The sequence below is a fragment of the Chiloscyllium punctatum genome, chromosome 11, assembly GCF_047496795.1.
Source record: "Chiloscyllium punctatum isolate Juve2018m chromosome 11, sChiPun1.3, whole genome shotgun sequence".
NCBI lineage: Eukaryota > Metazoa > Chordata > Chondrichthyes > Orectolobiformes > Hemiscylliidae > Chiloscyllium > Chiloscyllium punctatum.
This window is the reverse complement of record NC_092749.1, coordinates 61934590-61953002: the sequence shown is the minus strand read 5'-3', so window position 1 is coordinate 61953002 and position 18413 is coordinate 61934590. Positions and strand designations below refer to the sequence as shown.

Here is an 18413-nt window from a genome sequence, read left to right as displayed (position 1 = left end):
ATTTGTTGTTTGAGATCCAACCCACTATGGTGGTGTTATTCGCAAATTTGTACACCAGTTAGAGCCGAATTTGGCCACACAGTCATGAGTATAAAAGGACTGAAGTAATGTGCTGAGTACGCAGCCTTCTGGGGCACTGGTGTTGATGATTATTATGGAGGAGGTATTGTCACCTATCCTTACTGATTGTGGTCTGCAGGTCAGGAAGTCAAGGATCCAGTTGTTGAGAGGGGAGTTTGGAGATGTGTTTTGTTGGAATTATAGTGCTGAAGGCAAAGCTAAAGTCAATAAATAGGGACTCTGACGTAGGTGGGGTTCTTGTTCCAGACGTACCAGGGATGAGTGTAAGTCCTGGGACATGGGGTCTGCCATGGATATAGCAGTTGAATTGTAATGAACCACGGCAATCTGGGAGGCTGGAATTGACGTGTGCCATTACTAACCTCTTAAAGTATTTCATAACCATGGATGTCAGATTCACTGGGCGGCAGTCATTATGGAACAATGCCTGATTTTTCTTTGCTACTGAGATGACAGTGCTCTTCTTGAAGTAGATGGGAACCTCACATCAGAGTATGTACGCATATGATAAATAGGTACTGTCTAAAAGTACTTAACTGATTGCACAGCCTTTTGTGGAGGTGATGCATATGTAAAATACACAGTTGCTTTCTTGCAGTCACTTAATGGCAGCAGGGAGAATACAAGTGGAAGTGAAAGTGAGAGAATGAATGTGCATGAGACAGAGGAGATCTGGAAGAAGATAGAAAAGGCCATTAGAATAAAGAGTATCACACACAGAATGTGCCGTTTAACCCATTGCATCTGCACTGATTATAAAAGAACTATGTAGCTATTCCCATTCCATCCTGCCCCCAGTCACTTTACTTCCTTTTTTATGTGCTACTCTGCTGTTTTTTGAAAAGTGATTATAAATTCTGGTTCCACCGTTATTTGTGCCCAGCCATTTCACATCCTACCAATTCTGACTGAATATTCTTCAGATTTCTCCTTTTATCCTTTTTGTAAATTTATACTCTCTGGATAGCAACTGATCTGCACAAAGAATGGAAACAAATATTTACCTCAAAGTTTGTCAACTTTTGAACCTCTCAATCAGATCTGCTCTAATCTTTATTGTGCTAATGGAAATAACCCTTTTTTTTCCTTAAATGAAACAACTGAGACCTGGTGTAATCTTAGTGAATTTCTTCTGTATCTTAACTATAATAGTGATTCAAGACAATGATTTGTATAGATTTAGCATTATCTTATTGATTTTACATTTTATGTACCTATTTATAATTAGCGGGTTTTGAGAAAATTTGTAGCTCAGGTTGAAGTTCTGGATGTAGGTTTGCTCACTGAGCTGGAAGTTAGTTTTCAGACATTTTGTCACCATGCTAGGTAACATCATCAGTGAGCTTCTGGATGAAGCTTCATCTCGAGGCTTATTGATGTTACCTATTATGGTAACAAAACGTTTGAAAACGAACCTTCCAGCTCAGCGAGCAAACCTACATCCAGAACCTATTTATAATGTCTATCTTCCTAGACTTTTAAAATTCACTTTATCAATACTTCAGTCTAGTTTCAAAAATCAACATCTCAGAACCTTTAAATCTGTCTTAAAGGGTTATGTACTCAGGATAAGAAAAACAATTATGACACACAAGATCAATGTCTTACTGCTCTCATTCTGTAACACACCTTTTCTTCATTACTACCTTCTAAAAATGGCAATATTTCATAAACCTCTCTCAATACTTTCTGTCTTATCCCTTGAAGACAAATGGACAAGGATTCATAGCTTGTTACTTTTTGTGCAAAATATTTCTTTTCTGCTCGGATTCTGTAATATTTCAAAAATGAAGTTTCATATTCCTGGAGGACTGTGGGGGTGTTAGTCTTCACCAGCAGCAATGCAGTATAGTTCCACAAATGAATCACTGAGTAATATCAGTCTTCCTCACATGAAACTAGATTCCCTGCTTTCTCTATTTAGTCGAGGTAGAGTTCTTTTTCGCTACATCACAACAACAAACAAACTGACCACCTGTATAGTAGTGATTCCAGCAATAACTTCAAGATCCCCACAATTTTTTAAATCACTTGAATCCAAAATCATAGCAGGATTTCAATATACTAGACAGGAAGTGTGGATGCTACAGTCAGAATCTATGCCTGTCATCGTATCTTCTTTGAAGCCAATATAGTTCTCATTATAGGAATTGCAATAATATAGTTCTCTGATGAGGTCTCCAAAAACTTTTCTAAAGTACTATTCAGTTTGGACACTGCATCCTAGAAACAGGTTTGTTTTGGTGGCAGTTGTTCAGCAAGAAATTGAACCTTTATCAAGTTGTCAACATTATTCTCAAGACTCCTTTCCATTATCTTGAATCTGCTTGCACAATTTTACTCTTGATACTTTAAAAGGAACAAAGAGAGACATCAAACAAGTCCCAAATTAACTACGAATCATAGTCTACAATTTATTTTCTTTCCCAGAGTCTTTGTTATAAAAGATTCACAAATTTAGTAGTTGTGCTAATCATCACCATTTCCAATTTATTTTTAAAAATGCAAAACAGGCAAACCAGTGAAACTTTGGGTAAAATAAGACATGATACACCTAGGGATGCAGGTACATAATTCTTTAAAGTTTGTATCACATATAAACAAGGTAGTTCAAAAAGGCATTTCATATGCTTGCCTTCATTGTTCATTGTTGACTCCATTGGAGTAAAGGAGTTGTGAAGTCCTTTTAAGGTTGTACAGCACATTAGCAAGGTCTTTTCTGGAGTCCTGTCTCAGCTCTGGTCACTCAGGTATGGGAAGGATATTATTAAGCTAGAGAGGGTTCTGAACAGATTCACCAAGCATGTTGCTGGGTATGGAAGGTATGCGTTATAAGGAAAGACTGGATAGGCTGGGATGTTTTTCACTGGAGCATATGAGATTGAGAGGTGACTTTATAGAAGTTTATAAAATAATGAGAGGTAAAGATAGAGTTAATGGTAGTTGACTTTTCCCTAATATAGGGGATTTCAAGACTAGGGGTACATGTTTCAGGTGGAAGGAGAAAAAATTTAAAAAGACAGAGAGCAATTGTTTTTTTAATTAACAGAGAGTGGTTCCATGTAGAATGAACTTCTTTAGGAAGTGGTTGATGCGAGTACAGTTACAACATCGAACAGATATTTGGGTAAGTACATGAATAGGAAAGCTTTGGAGGGTATGGGCCAGGATCAGGCAGGTGAGACTAGTTAAATTTGGGACTATGTTCAGCATGGACTGGTTGGACTGAAGGATCTGTTTCCATGCTGTATAACTCTATGACTTGTTAAAAAATCTTTTGGAAATTGAAGCAGTTGCTTTATATAAGATCAAACCATGTGTCTTCTTCAAAAAAGGGACCACTTTTATTGAAGAAACCATTTTCTATCAAGCATCCCCTTTCAATGTCAGGTTGCAAGTAATCTGTTTCACTACTCTTCTTGAAATTTAATGTGTATTCTACTTGTTGCTTCTCCAAAAATGTATCTTAGAATTATTTAAATTAAAAGTCACACAATTTTCCTAGTCTAATCTGTCTCTTTTTGTAGTGTCTTACAATACTATTTACTCCCTATTTTTCTGGCATCTGTACAAGTATTACAGTACCCAGTCAGAACAAAGTATTTCTCACAGGCTGCTGTTGTAAATTATGATTTGTATATCAAGTGGCTAGCACATCCAACCACTATTATCATTAATAACAATGTGAGAAAGATATATACTTAATGCTCTTCAAGATCCATTTAACTCCAAAACAAATTAAATCCACCTTCATTTTTCCCTTCTGCATAATCTCTACCTCTCTTTACAAAGTCACTGTTTCCCTGTCTTATTTTTCAACCCACCCATCTTACCTCGATCACAAAATAAATCGATCTACTCCAGAAATTCGCCGAAGATCCTTATACAACACCATCCAAAGCCATGACGACTTCCATTGAGAAGGACAAGGGCAGCAGAGACATGAGAACACCACTACCTGCAAGTTCCATCCTAGTTACTAAACATCCCGATTTGAAAACATTGCCATTCCTTCACTTGTTGATGGATCAAAACCCTGGAATTTGCCATTAATATCAATTGTGGGTCTACCTTTAGCACATGGAATGCACTGACTCAATAAGGCAGTTCATCATCATCTTCTCAAGGGCAGCAAGGCTGGCCAGCGATGCCTATGTCCCATGAATGAATTAAAACTAAATCAGGCCCTTAAAATAAATCAGATAGGTCTTGGTAAAGTCCTAGGAGTAAACTAGTGACCTATCTGGATTTTATAATGCAGTGGAACACTGTCACTTGCCACAGAAACATTTTATTAAACTTGTAATGTAAATACCATATTGCAACTTATACCAATATTTCCCTAGGTTAATGGTGTACCATATTGTATATCCTTGAAAACTGTACAACAGTTAACATGTTTTAAACCAAATGCAGTAATATTATCATGTTATCCATACTTCCCGCTACTTGGGAAAGTAACCATCATAATCAAAGGCCCCTTCCACCCTGGTTACATTCTCTTCCACCCTCTTCTGTTGGGCAGAAGGTATAAAGATTTGAATAGACGTACGAATATAATGAAGAACAGCCTCTTCCCTGCTGTTATTAGATTTTTGAATGGACTTCTCAAATGTTAATTCTGATCTCTCTCTTTGTACATTTTCTGCAGTTTTAACACTGCATTCTGCATTTTGTTCTGCTACCCAGATGCACTTTATATGGTATGATCTGCCTGTATAGAGACAAAAAAACCCTGCAGATGCTGGATCTATAGTCGATAGGCAGGACGCTGGAAGAACAGAGCAAGCCAGACAGCATCAGGAGGTGTAGAAGCCCTCCCGTAACCCTCCTGGTGTAGGGGAAGCTGCAAATGAAGGGGGAGATGGGGGCAGGGTGGTGAAATGGGGATAGGTGAAGACAGGTGGAGGGTACGACCAGGTTGGTCAATGGGAGAGGTGAGGGTCGTGAGTGTAGTGCTGGAAAAGCACAGCAGGTCAGGCAGCATCCGAGGAACAGGAGAATGGATGTTTCGGGAAAGAGCTGTTCATCAGAAACTCTTGCCCGAAGTGTCGATTTTCTTGTTCCTTGGATGCTATCTGATCTGCAACTGCTTTTCCAGCACCACACTCATGACTCTGATCTCCAGCATCTGCAGTCCTCACTTTCTCCTAATGGGAGGAATGGATCCGGTTGGTGGCAAGCAGCAATAAGAGTGAACTGGTGAGGCTGGGAAGGGAGCTGGGGGATGGGGAAGGAGATCATTTGAAATTGGAGAACCCAGTGTTGAGTCCTCCAGGCTGTAGGGTGCCTAGACGGAAGATAAGGTGTTGCTCCTGTTGGTTTGTGTTAGCAATGGAAGAGATCAAGTATGGTCATGTCGGAAAGGGAGTGGTTAGCAGAATTAAAATGGGCGCTGACTGGGAGGTCCAGTCGGCCCCTGTGGACCCAATTGCGATGTTCTGTGAGCTGTTCCCTAAGTTTATGTTCGGTCTCCCTGATGTAGAGAAGACCACATCGGGAGCACCTGATGCAATAAAATAGGTTGGAAGAGAGGGAGGTGAACCGCTGACTCACCTAGAAGGACTGTTTAGGGCAATGAATGGAGGGGAGAGGGTTGATATACTGGCAGGTTTTGCACTTTTTCTGACTACAAGGGAATGTACCTGAGCGTTTGGTGGCAGGGGTGGCACGAACTAAGGACTGTTGGAGGGAATGATCCTTGCGGAGGCTGAGAGGGGTGGGGAGGGGAAAATATTCTTGGTGGTGGGGTCTAGTTGGAATTGGCGGAACTGTTTGAGGATGATGCATTGGATGTGGAGACTGGTGGGGTGGTAGGTGAGCACAAGGGGGATTCAGTCCTTATTGTGTTGGGGGGCCGGGGGGTGCAGTTTAGTGTAGTGGAACAGGGAATGGAGGTGGTGTGGCAGTGGGATGTCTGGATGACTGAGGAAAGAAAAGCACGTCGCTCAAAATAGGTGGACATCTGGGATACTCGGAAGTGGAGAGTCTCCTCATCCGAGCAGATGCGGCAGAGGAACAGGGAGAATGAGATGAAGTTTTTGCAGGATACTAGGTGGGAGGAGGTGTAGTCCAGGTAGTTATGGGAGTCTGTAGGTTTGCAGTAGACTTCCATCTGCAAACTGTCGCTGGAGATGGAAATGGTAGGTTGAGAAAGGGGAGGGAGGTGTCCGAGATGGACCAAGTGAATTTGAGGGAGGGGATGTAGTTGTGGATGCAGTCGATGAACTGCTCCAGTCCAGCCTGGGTGCAGGATGCTGCACTGATGCAGTCACCGACGTAATGGCGGAAAAGTTGAGGCAGAATGCCTGTGTAGGTGAAGATGAACTGTTTGATGTGGCCGACAAAAAGGTAGGTGAAGCTGGGCCCATCTGGGTACCAATGGCCACCCACTGGATTTGGAGGAAATGGGAGGAGTTGAAGAAAAAGCTATTGAGGGTGACTACCAGTTCAGTGAGGCAGAGGAGGTTCTTGGTAGAGGGGGAACTGGATGGGTCTGTTCCAGAGGAAGAAGCTGAGGGCCTGGAAGCCATCTTTGTGGGGTATAGACAGGTATAAGGATTGCACAGCCATAGTGAAGAGAAAGGCCGTGGACTGGGGAAGTGAAAGTTGTTGAAACTATGGAGGGCATGGACGTAGTCCCCCTCCACCAAGCTGACCTGGTCCTCACCCTCAATAGCATTTTCGTCAACTCCTCTCATTTCCTCCAAATCCAGTGGGCGGCCATGGGTACCCAGATGGGCCCCAGCTCCGCTGCCTCTTTGCCGGCCACATTGAACAGTCCCTCTTCAGCACCTACACAGGCCTATACCCAAAGTCTTCCACTGTTACATCAATGACTGCATCAGTGCAGCGTCTTGCACCCAGGTTGAATTGGAGCAGATCATTGACTGCACCCACAACTTCCACTCCATCCTCAAACTCACTTGGTCCATCTCGGACACCTCTTTCCCCTTTCTCGCCCTTCCCTTTCTATCTCCGGCAATAGTTTGCAGATGGGTGTCTACTACAAATGTACAGACTCCCATAACTACCCGGACTACACCTCCTCCCATCCACTATCCTGCAAAGACTCCATCCCATTCTCCCAATTCCTCCGCCTCTGCTTGGACGAGGAGACACTCCACTCGTAAGTATCCCAGATGTCCACCTATTTTAAGCAATGCGCTATTCATCCCTCCATCATCTAGACATCCCTCTGTCGCACCACCTCCATTCCTCATCCCATCGCTCTAAACACCACCAAACACAATAAGGGCAGAGTTCCTCTTGTCCTCACCCTGCCACTAAATACCCAGGTACCTTTCCCTGTAACTAGAAAAAATGCAAAACTTGCCAGTATACCACCCCCCTCACCTCCATCCAGTGCCCCAAATAGTCCTTCCAGGTGAGACAGAAGTTCACCTGCCTCTCTTCCAACCTAGTTTATTGCATCAGGTGCTCCCGATGTGGTCTTCTCTACATCAAGGAGACCAAATATAAACTTAGGGAATAGCTCACAGAACGTTGCAGTCAGGTCTGCAGGGGCTGATTGGATCTCCCAATCAGCGCCAATTTCAATTCTCCCAACTGCTCCCTTTCCGCCATGATGATCCTTGACCTCCTCCATTGCCAAATCAAACCACAGCGCCTATTGGAGGATCAACACCATATCTTTCGCCAGGGCACCCTACACCCTGGAGGACTCAACATTGAGTTCTCCAATTTCAAATAACCTCCTTCCCCATTCCACCGGATCCATTCCTCCCAATGACTAACCAGGTCGTACCCTCCACCTGTCTTCACCTAACCCCACTTTACCACTCTGTTCCCACCTCCCCCTTATCTGCAGCTCCTTCAATCCTGAAGAAGGGTAACACCTGGAATGTTGACCTCCACCTCCTGATGCTGCCTGGCTTGCAATGAACTGCCTGAATAGCACACAAAATACCACTTTTCACTGTATCTCAGCATGTGACCACAATACATCAATCACTGCAGTCGGCACCCCAATAAATGAAAGGGATTGTTAACTGTTACATAGCAAGAAGTTGGGAACCCTGAGTTATCTGTCTCCAACTAGCAAGCACAGAAACACCCAGCTTAGATTATTCTGTTTCCAAGACCACAGAAAACCCCTGGGACATTCCCGATCAGCAAGATTTGGCAACATAGTAGAAAAAATTCAGTGCTAACAGGGAAACGTTTGAGAACATTTTTATAGCTGAATCATGCACATAATGTAGTTAGTTGCTCACATTTTAAATAGCGATGAGGCAGTTTTTTCTTTCAGTTAATACAATACTAGCCTTCCAGAATATAATACTGCTGAAGCAATCTACCAGTTAACTATTAAGTTGCAATCAGTGAGAAAGATCACCTCTTTCTCAGCTTAAAAAAAAATTGATTTACAAATAAAAGCTCCTTTCGCCATTTCAAGCTCAAAGGCATAATTGTCTGGAACACAATTATCATGGCTTCAGTCATCTTCCATCTCCTGTTTATAATTTATGTGCCAATGTTAAATATTTCAAAGCATAGCTGAAGAACAAGGGAGTCCTTTCACAGTCTGAAGCAGAAAGCAAAGCTTTGTTCCCACAAGATTAAATGGCAAAACAAAATTTAGCAATATCATAAGTAGTCTTAAAAAAAGGACCACTCCCTCTTTTCTTCCTCTATTGTTCTCATTCACTCAGCTACCAAAATGTTCTGTTAACTCGGTTAAGGCCAAATACAGGGAAGGTGCATTATCTGATCACTGCATCTAGAAGGTTGTTGTCAGCCTGTTTTCTGTTTTAAAAATGTTTTAACTTATTAATAATATTTAGCTATTTTCTACCTAGCACTATATCATTTATTCAAAAAGCTTTAAAAGTGCAACTTGTTTTAAAAATATTATGGCACCACATGGTTATTGCACCTGCTAACTGGAGTTCATAGGGATCCCAACAACAGCACTAACAATGGCTTAGCATGCTTACCTTGAAGCTGCTTGAATCTTCCTTCCAGCTGATTATAATTGTATGGTATCTGAGAAGGAAAGCCAGTGGATAATGGTCCTGACATGCTAGATGTCCTATGTATTTCCATTTGATAGTAATGCAATGAAGGACAAAACAGTAAAAATAAGAGGAATGTAATCCTCCTGCAGACTCAGTTCACCACAGAACCCTGGTAGAAAAGAGTGGCTGGTTACCGTTCGTGTAACTGGCCTGTAAGTAAGCTTCTTAAATGAACGAAAATCCAGCATACTCCATTCACTATAGGTTGATGGTGTAAAAAGGCATCACCCATAGATCAGCATCATATCGCCTTTTGATTGTTCAGTTCGCTAATCTCCAGACTATTTTAGCCAGCAGCTTTAAAATTTCCAAGGAAATGAACGACTGAACGGCACACCCACTAAACACAAGCCTGCAGCTTATCTTCCTTCTTTCTGAAGCCAATAAGCACACCTTCACATTACTCCAGTCTGCAGTGTAATTTAAGTAGTAGGCAGTCACAGTTTGAATGATGTCACTATTAACATAAGAGTAGGAAGGAATGGGAATGTACCACTTGCAAAAAAAGGGGTTCACAAAAGGTATGCAATGGTAAAAAGAATCGAGTAGTTGCTAGAAAAAGCAGTTGCTCTTTGTGCACACACAAGATTACTTAAATTTTTAAGGTCTCCGATTTTTAAATGAACAGGGGTTTTCTACAAAAACGCACAATTAAGTAGTTCCTGTAAGAGTCCCTCCTTAAACATGGAAGAATTACAATCATTTGTTTAAGTACCTCACGTAACGGGAAAGTCTCATATTTCCATCACAAGGGAAGGAGAAATAATGTTCTTCTTTTTGTTGCATTCCATACACAATAGGACGGCAGTATAAACATCTCAATATTACCCTTAAACTTATGGAATCACTTAAAAGTGGAATTAGACACCATAGTCACGTGTCTGCGTTTCTACTGAAAATTGATTATTAAACCTTAAAATAGTGACAGCAATTTAAAATCTTGAGAAACAAAACAGTACTTCCCAGATTGCTTTAGTTTTTTTGAGACTCAGATACAGAAGAGTAAAAAGCAGGATTTGCAGATCAAATGTCTAGACCTCCAACTCTTATCATTAACAACAACCTGAGCAAACCGTATAATTAAATGCTCTTAAGATCCAGTTAAATCCAAACAAATTAAAACGCCTTTATCCCTTCCACACAAACTCCATCTCTCTTTATGAAGTCATCTCATTTCCCTGTTTTGGTATTTTTAGACCCAGCCATCCTGCCTCAATCACAAAAAAGGTCTATCCATGTTTTTGTATACAGTGACAGCAATGTGAACAGAAGCAAATATTAACATACCACTTGCAATTTATTTTTTCCCATCACGGGATGTGGTGTCAATGTTTATTGTCCTGTCCTTTAAAGAATGGTATCAGCTGCTGCTATATGCAAACACATCCATAGTGTTGCTGTGATCAGAGATCTAGAATCTTGACCTTACAACCGCAAAGAAAGTGTGATATCATTCCAAGTTGGGATGGTGTGTGGCTTGGAAGGGAACTTACAGATGGTATTGGTCTCATGCATCACTGTGCTTGATCTTCTAGTTGTTGGGGTCATAGATTTGCAAGTAACCTTGCTTAGTTGCTGCAGTGCATCTTTTCTATACGCATAATGCTGTCACTGTGAATTGGTAGAGGAGTGAGTAGATGTTTACATTGATAAATGGAATGTCAAACAAGCAGGCTATTTTGACCTGAATGGTGTTGATCTTTTTTGTTTATTAATTAGATTACCTACAGTATGGAAACAGGCCCTTCTGCCAACAAGTCCACACCAACACTCCAAAGAGTAACTCACCCAGAACCAATCCCCTGGCCTATATTTACCTCTGACCTGGTAATTTGGCATGGTCAATTCACCTAACCTGCACATCTTTTGAATTGTGGGAGGAAACCGGAGCACCCGGAGGAAACCCACGCAGACATGGGGAGAACTTGCAAACTCCACATAAACAATCACCCAAGGCTGGAATTGAACTTGGGTTCCTGGCACTGTGAGGCAACAGTGCTAACCACTGTGCCCCCATGCCACCCTTCTTGGGTGGTTGGAGCTTCATTCATCTTGGCAAGTTGAGAATATTCTATCACGTGATTGATAGGTGGTGGACAGGATTACTCCAAGTTTGTGAGTAATCTATGGTGTCTAATTCTAGATCTCTGATCACAGCAACACTATGGATGTGTTTGCATATAACAGCAGCTGATACCATGCTTTTGTATTTATATGGCTGGACTAGTTCAATATTTGGGTGGGGATTCAGTAATAGTAATGCCATTGAATGTCAGGTGAACGCCTCTGGTTGCAGATAGGCATTCCCTCGCATTTGCGTAGTGTGAAGGGTACTTGTCAACCTAACTGTTGTCTAGGTCTTGCTGCATATACAAATGCACAGCTTCAGAATCAGAGAAGTTGGAAATAGTCCTGAACGTTATGAATTAGAAGTGCACACTTCCACCTTGTTGGAAGGAATGTTACTGATAGGCTGATAAAGTTCAGGCTGGTTGGGCTTCAAATATTTCTGAAGAATTTACGCAGCAATGCACCTGCGACTATCCAATTGGCCTCCAACACAACCACCTTCCTTTTTACTAGTTACAAATCCAACCAATGGAAGCTTTTCCAGATTCCCAAATACTTCAGTTTTGCTCAGACTCCTTGATGCCAGACCAGTCAAAAGCCACCTTGGTATGACAGGCAATTACTCTCACCTCAGCATTACTGTCCATGTTTGAATCAAGTAACTTAACCTCGTGGAACCGAGATGGTGCATACTGAACAGGTTTTTGCAGTGTGAATACTGATTTATGGAAGGTGCTTGTGACACCTTCCATCATTTGGTAATGATTATGAGGAGGCTTACAGAGTGGTAATTAGCCACATTGGGTGTGTCCTGCATTTGCAATAAAACACGTCTCCACAGTGAGGCTCTTGAGGCACAACAATAGTGTCCCTACCTCTAAACCAGGAGGTCTAGTTTCAAGACTTATCTGTCTTATATGTGTGTCACAACATGTCTGAGCAGTCAACATTATCAGGTAGATGTCAGTGTCGTAGATGTATTGAAACTGCTTGGATAGGGTTCAGAGAGAATTCTAGTGCACATATCTTCAGTACTATTGCCAGGAATGTTTTGGGAGCACATTGTTGAAATATTGGATACTGCATTAACTGTTTATTGATATTGTGTGGTGTGAATTAAATTGGCTGAATACTGACATCTATGATGCTGGGGACTTTAGGAGAAGGCTAAAATGGATCTCCACCAACAGTTTTAGTAGAAGATGATGGTAAATGGTTCAGCTTTATCTTTTACACCAATTTTATGGCTTCCCCTTCATTGAGGACGGAGATATTTCCATGACCTCCTTCTCCAGTTAAGTGGTTAAGTTGTACAATAACACCATTGATCATTGGATACAGAAGAATGTAAAGCTTAGACAAGGTTCATGATTGGAGAGGTAGCTCCATTCTGTCAAATATTGCTGTTTCTGCTGTTTAGCATACAAGTGGCCTTGAGTTGTAGCTTTTCAAGGTTATTACCTCATCTTTATGTACGTGTTCCTGCATTCTTCACTGAACTACAGTTGATCCTTTGGCTTGATGCTAATGGGAAAGTTAGGGATACAAGTTTCCAGATCATTGATAGATATCATTCTGCTGCTGCTGGTCACCTACTGTGCTTTATGGTTGACCAGGTTTGAACTGCCAGCTTTGTACAAAATCTATCCCAGTTAGCATGATGGTAATGTCACAGAGCACAAAGGAGGGTTGGCTCACTGCAAAGATGAGATTTGGTCTTTACAAATAATAAGGATTGTGCTATGGTCACATACATGCTGCCAAGTTCAGATGGATCTGCAAGAAGTAGTCTGGTGAATGCTAGATTTAGTAGGTTTTTTCCCTCTTGTTAGTTCCCTTACTATCTGCTGCAAGCCCAATATCAGGAATATATTCTTCTGTTTTCATTCTTGAAGATAAAAATAACATCCCAGAAATAACTGGGAATCTCAAGATGAGAGGGAGTGAACAACTTAAAACTATTAGAAAAGGTACTGAGGAAATTATTATATCCAAAATCTTATATATTCCCTGGCACTGATGATCATGATCCAGATCCAAGGATGTTAAAACAAATGGCTGCTGAGATAGTGGATGCATTGGTTTCAATTTTCCAATTTCCCTAAATTCTGGAAAAGCCCTGTCAGACTGCAGAACAGTAAATGAGACTCCTCTATTCAAGGGAGGAGGGAGACAAAGTAGGAAAACACAGGCCAATTAACCAATTATCATAGGGAAATACAAAGATCTATTATTAATGAGGTTATAGCACAGCACTTAGAATGTCTTAATGTAATCAGGTACAACCAACCTGATTTTGTGAAAAATAAATCATGTTTAACTAATTTATTAGATATTTATTAGAGACAAAGTAACAAGCAATGTAGATAAATGATAACCCATGGATGTACTGCCCCTAGATTTCCAGAAAACAACTGATAAAGTGCGACCTCAAAAGGTAAAAGAAGAGATTATAATGTAGGGCATAATATATTGACATAGACAGGAATTAGCTAACATAGAAACTTAGAAAATAGGAGTAGGATTAGCCACTGTAGGAGCAGATTACTGCAGGTTCTGGAATTTGTACTGCAAACAAAAAATGCTGGCTATCACAATGGGTCAAGTAGCATACAGAGAGAGAGAGCTGGTTAACATTTCAAGTCTAGTTGACTCTTCATGAGAGCTGGTGTCAAGTGTGGAGGGGGCAGCGTTTATGGAAGAGTGTGGAGGAAGTGTGCTGGGGGAGAAAGAGTGGTGATAGTGTAGATTAAGTTTTCGGAGTGAGAATGGCAGATCAATGGTATATCCAACTGTCAAACTGAAAAGAACAGTTGGTCCCACTGGAGTTGGGGGAGGGGAGTGAGGACATGGTGACAGAGAATGCAACAAGCAAAGCTAAAAGAAAGGAAAGAAATGGGTTCACAATCTGAATTCACTCCATTTCAATGATTAGTCTATCTTTTCTCAGGTAAAGAGAGCAAAATCCACATACACTACACCAGGTATAATCTCACCAAGGCCTTGTTCAGCAGCAGTAAGACTCCCTTGCTCCTGTACTCAAACTTTTGTACAATGAAGGCCAACAAATATGGCACAGTGGTTAGCACTGCTGCCTCACAGCGCCAGAGACCCGGGTTCAATTCCCGCCTCAGGCGACTGACTGTGTGGAGTTTGCACATTCTCCCCGTGTCTGCGTGGGTTTCCTCCGGGTGCTCCGGTTTCCTCCCACAGTCCAAAGATGTGCAGGTCAGGTGAATTGGCCATCCTAAATTGTCCGTGGGGTAGACGTAGGGGTATGGGTGGGTTGCGCTTCGGCGGGGCGGTGTGGACTTGTTGGGCCAAAGGGCCTGTTTCCACACTAAGTAATCTCATCAAATATATTTGCCTTACTAACTGTTTGCAGCATCTATGTGCTTACTTTCAATGACCAGTGTACATGGGCATCCAGATCCCTTTATGCATTAACTTTTCCCAATCTATAATTTAAGTAACATTCTACTTTTTGTTTTAACTACCAGTGTGGACAACTTTGCATTTATCCACTGCATACTACATCTGCCCACTCATTCACCTTTCTAAATCAACCTGAATTTCTCCATGTCCTCCTCACATTCAAACTCCCACCTAATTTTGTGTTATTAGCAAACTTGGAGATATCACACTCAGGTCCCTCATTCAAATTGTTATACATTGTGAATAGCTGTGGCCCAAGTGCGGATCCCTGCAGTACACCACATTTTACCATTTTCCACACTGAAAATAACCCATTTATTCCTACTGTCTCCTGTCTGCTAACCAATTCTCAATTCATGCCAGTGTGTTACAACCAATCCCATTTGGCTTTGCACAATAACTTCATATGTGAGACTTTATATGCACCAAATACTAGAAATTGGGATCAGAACAGATAGATGGTTATCTTTGTTTGACACAAATTCGATGAGCCAAAGGATCTTTTTCTGTGCTTTAGATATTTATGACTATGACTTCATCAAAAGCTTTCTGAAAATCTAAACACACCACTTTCATTGCTTCACCTTCATCTTTTCTGTTACATCCTCAAGAAAACTTCAATAAGTTTGTCACATACCATTTCCCTTTTATAAATCGATGCTGACTTTGTGTAATACTACTGATTTTACTTTTAACTGTTTTGTTATCATATCCTTTATAACATATTTTGGAATTTTATGATGTTAGGCTAACTGGTAATTCCAAGTGAAACTAGAGGGCATAGGTTTAGGGTGAGAGGGCAAACATTTAAAAGGTATCTGGATGGGTATATGAATAGGAAAGGTTTGAACAGATATGGACCAAGTGCCGGCAAATGGGACAAGATTAATTTAGGATATCTGTTTGGCGTGGACGAGTTGGACTGAAGGGTCTGTTTCCATGCTGTACATGACTCTATGGTTACTTCTGTAATCTATGGGATTACATTTGCCACCCTCCAAATCTGCAGGGACTGTTGTGGAATCTACAAAATTTTAAAAGATAGTCATCAATATATCCACTATTTACATTTAAGGAGGCATGTAACCTCCTTAGTACCCTGGGATGTAGATTATAAGACCCTGGAGATTTATCAGCTTTCAAACCCATTTGCTTCACTCGCACTTTTTTTTAAACTAACACTAGCTTCTTTTAATTTCTCCTTTCTTAATGACCTTTGCTTCCTTAATACTTCTGGGAACTTCTTGTGTCTTCTTTTGTAAAGACAGAACAAAATTAGTTGTTCAGTATCTTTGAGAGGTTCCTGCTTTTTAATTTATGTCGGAGCTCCTTATATTCTGCTTGTGGGATCCCATCCCTCTTTTTACCTATGTCATTTATACAAACATGGACAATAATCTGATTTGTTCTCTTCATCCCTTCGGAATGTCCTCTAGCCATTCAGTGACATCCCTGACCCTGGCATCTGGGAAGAAACTTATCTCTTTTATTGTTTATTCACTCACGGGATGTGGGCACTGCTGGCGAGGGCAGCATTTATTGCCCATCCCTAATACCCAGAGGGCAGTTAAGTGTCAAGCACATTACTGTAGGTCTGGAGACACATGTAGACCAGACCAAGTAAGCATGGCAGTTTCCTTCCTTAAAGGGCATTAGTGAACCAGATGGATTTTTACTGACAATTGGTAATGGTTTCATGGTCATTGTTAGACTCTTAATTCCACATTTTCATTGAGTTCACATTCCACCACCTGGCAAGGCAGGATTCAAACCCGGGTCCCCAGAATATTAACTACCACTAGGCTGTTGCCTCCCTGTCCATGGCTGCAGAAACATCTGTTTTCCTTACAATAGTATCCCCTTTCACGACTGCTCTCCAACAGTGAAGTGGGGGTCATTGTATACTTTTAAGGCAAAATTAGGTTCTTGAATAACAAGGGAGTTTAGGAGTAGGTGGGTAATGTGTTATTGAGCCACAGATATATCATGATCTTATAGACTGGCAGAGCAGGACAGAGGAGCCAAACCACCTTCTTCTGCTTTAATTCATAGGTTTGGGACTTAGCCAGTGCACTCTTGTCACCTTCAGCACTTTCACCGAGTGCTGCCATGTTCTGAAGTTTAAGTTATTGTCTTACACCGTCTGCAAATATTTGAGAAGCATTTTATTTTACTTCAAGAAACTAGATAGGTACAGTTGGATTTCAGCTCAGACTTCAGATTGAAAGGTATGCCCAAACTACAGGATGGGCATCTTGAATATCTATGGCATAAATGTTCCAAGGAAGATTAGTTTTGGCCAGCTTCCATCTAACTCCTTGTGTTACGAGCAAAACAAGAATATTTCTAAACAAAAGCTAATTGCACAGGTGACTCAGAAACTGTTTCCATATTGCATGAAGTCAACATCCTGCCCACTATTTCCTGAAGTGTGGGATTCGCACTGAAAGACTGAAGTTGAATTTAGGGTCCTACTGAGAAACTAGTTGTCAGGAAGACTGGTCTTTAGAATGAATTTTGCATAACATAAAAACAGCTTGAGAAATCATAGGATGAACGATGAACAGTAGAAACTGTCAGCCATGGCCTTGGCACAATAGAGTTAAGATTGAACCTGCAACACACTGGGGAGATACCGCAGTAAAAGTTTTATTTTAAATCAAATATAGAAGCAGTGGAAAAGGATTCAACATTGAGCTTCCTCATCCCGGAAAGAGTACAAACTCTCACAAAAACCTGTCCTCATTTTGAAAGTGACAGACAGAATTAATCACATATGATGTAGGAATAATTAATCTGAACAAATGTGGGCAAATAAAAATATTTCACAGATCTTGCACCATTTAAAAAAAATTGTTAAGCCTAAAGAAATACTTGATGCATATGTGGCATGGTAGCTCAGTGGTTAGCACTGTTGTCTCATAGCACCAGGGACCTGGATCCGATTCCAGCCTCGGGCAACTGTCTGTGCAAACTCCATACATTCTCTGAGATCTGCATAGGTTTGCTCCAGGTGCTCCTGCTTCCTCTCTCAGTTCGAAGATGTGCAGGTTAGGTGAATCAGCCTTGTCTATTTACCCTTGGTCGAGATCAACTGGAGTCTTTCATTGGGTTGATAGCCTTCCAACCACTGTCCACGTTTGTCTCATTGTGCATCCCAGGAATGTCTCATTGTGCATCCCAGGAAACAGACAGTAGAACAGAATCCTGCATCATGGAGCTGCTTGGGACGAACCTTGACAAAAACCACTGCATTATTCTCCAGATGTTGTTTGCATAGAAGCATTCCAGAAGGAGATATAGGATACTCTCGACCCACCATCCCGGCTGCTTCAAGGCAGCGTGTGGTGACGGAGAGAGTGTGGGTGTGCATGAAGGATCTCACAGGTGTACCTTTCTCACTACTAGCCAAGTGATATTTTGGTGCTTGTTGGAAACTTCTGGCAATGACAGATTCTGCCAATTAACTGACAGTCTGCTCAAAGATCAACTCTCCCTTTTTCCCCACAGGGTCTCGAGGATACTATGTGCTTACTATTGACGTATGGACTTGTGGTCAAAGGTGTTTTCCTTTACAAATTTTTCCATGAGGGACAGGTGATTCAGAACAGTTCAATTATAGTCCAACATCTAGAACAGGTCGAACCTCTGTATATAGTGACATGCTCATGATAGCATTTTCAATAGATGAGCAATGAAATACCAGTCAATATTCAGGTGTTCAGTCTCTGGACTGACATTTAGACTCAGAACTAATAAATTGAAGCTGAGCTGAACAAACCTCGA

At 41.3% G+C, this 18413-nt stretch overlaps 1 protein-coding gene across 4 annotated transcripts in view; it reads right to left on the bottom strand.

The window, feature by feature from the left end:
* sptbn1 (spectrin, beta, non-erythrocytic 1) overlaps nucleotides 1-18413 on the bottom strand; it is a 289393-nt gene that overhangs the window by 145100 nt on the left and 125880 nt on the right. The window contains exon 1 of one of the 4 annotated variants that reach the window (XM_072580914.1): nucleotides 9042-9517. The exons of the other annotated variants lie outside the window; for them this stretch is intronic. Coding sequence (XP_072437015.1) covers nucleotides 9042-9150 — 109 coding nt within the window. The 5' untranslated portion in view covers nucleotides 9151-9517. Of the gene's footprint in view, nucleotides 1-9041; nucleotides 9518-18413 lie in introns of those variants that run through there. 4 annotated transcript variants of the gene reach the window in all.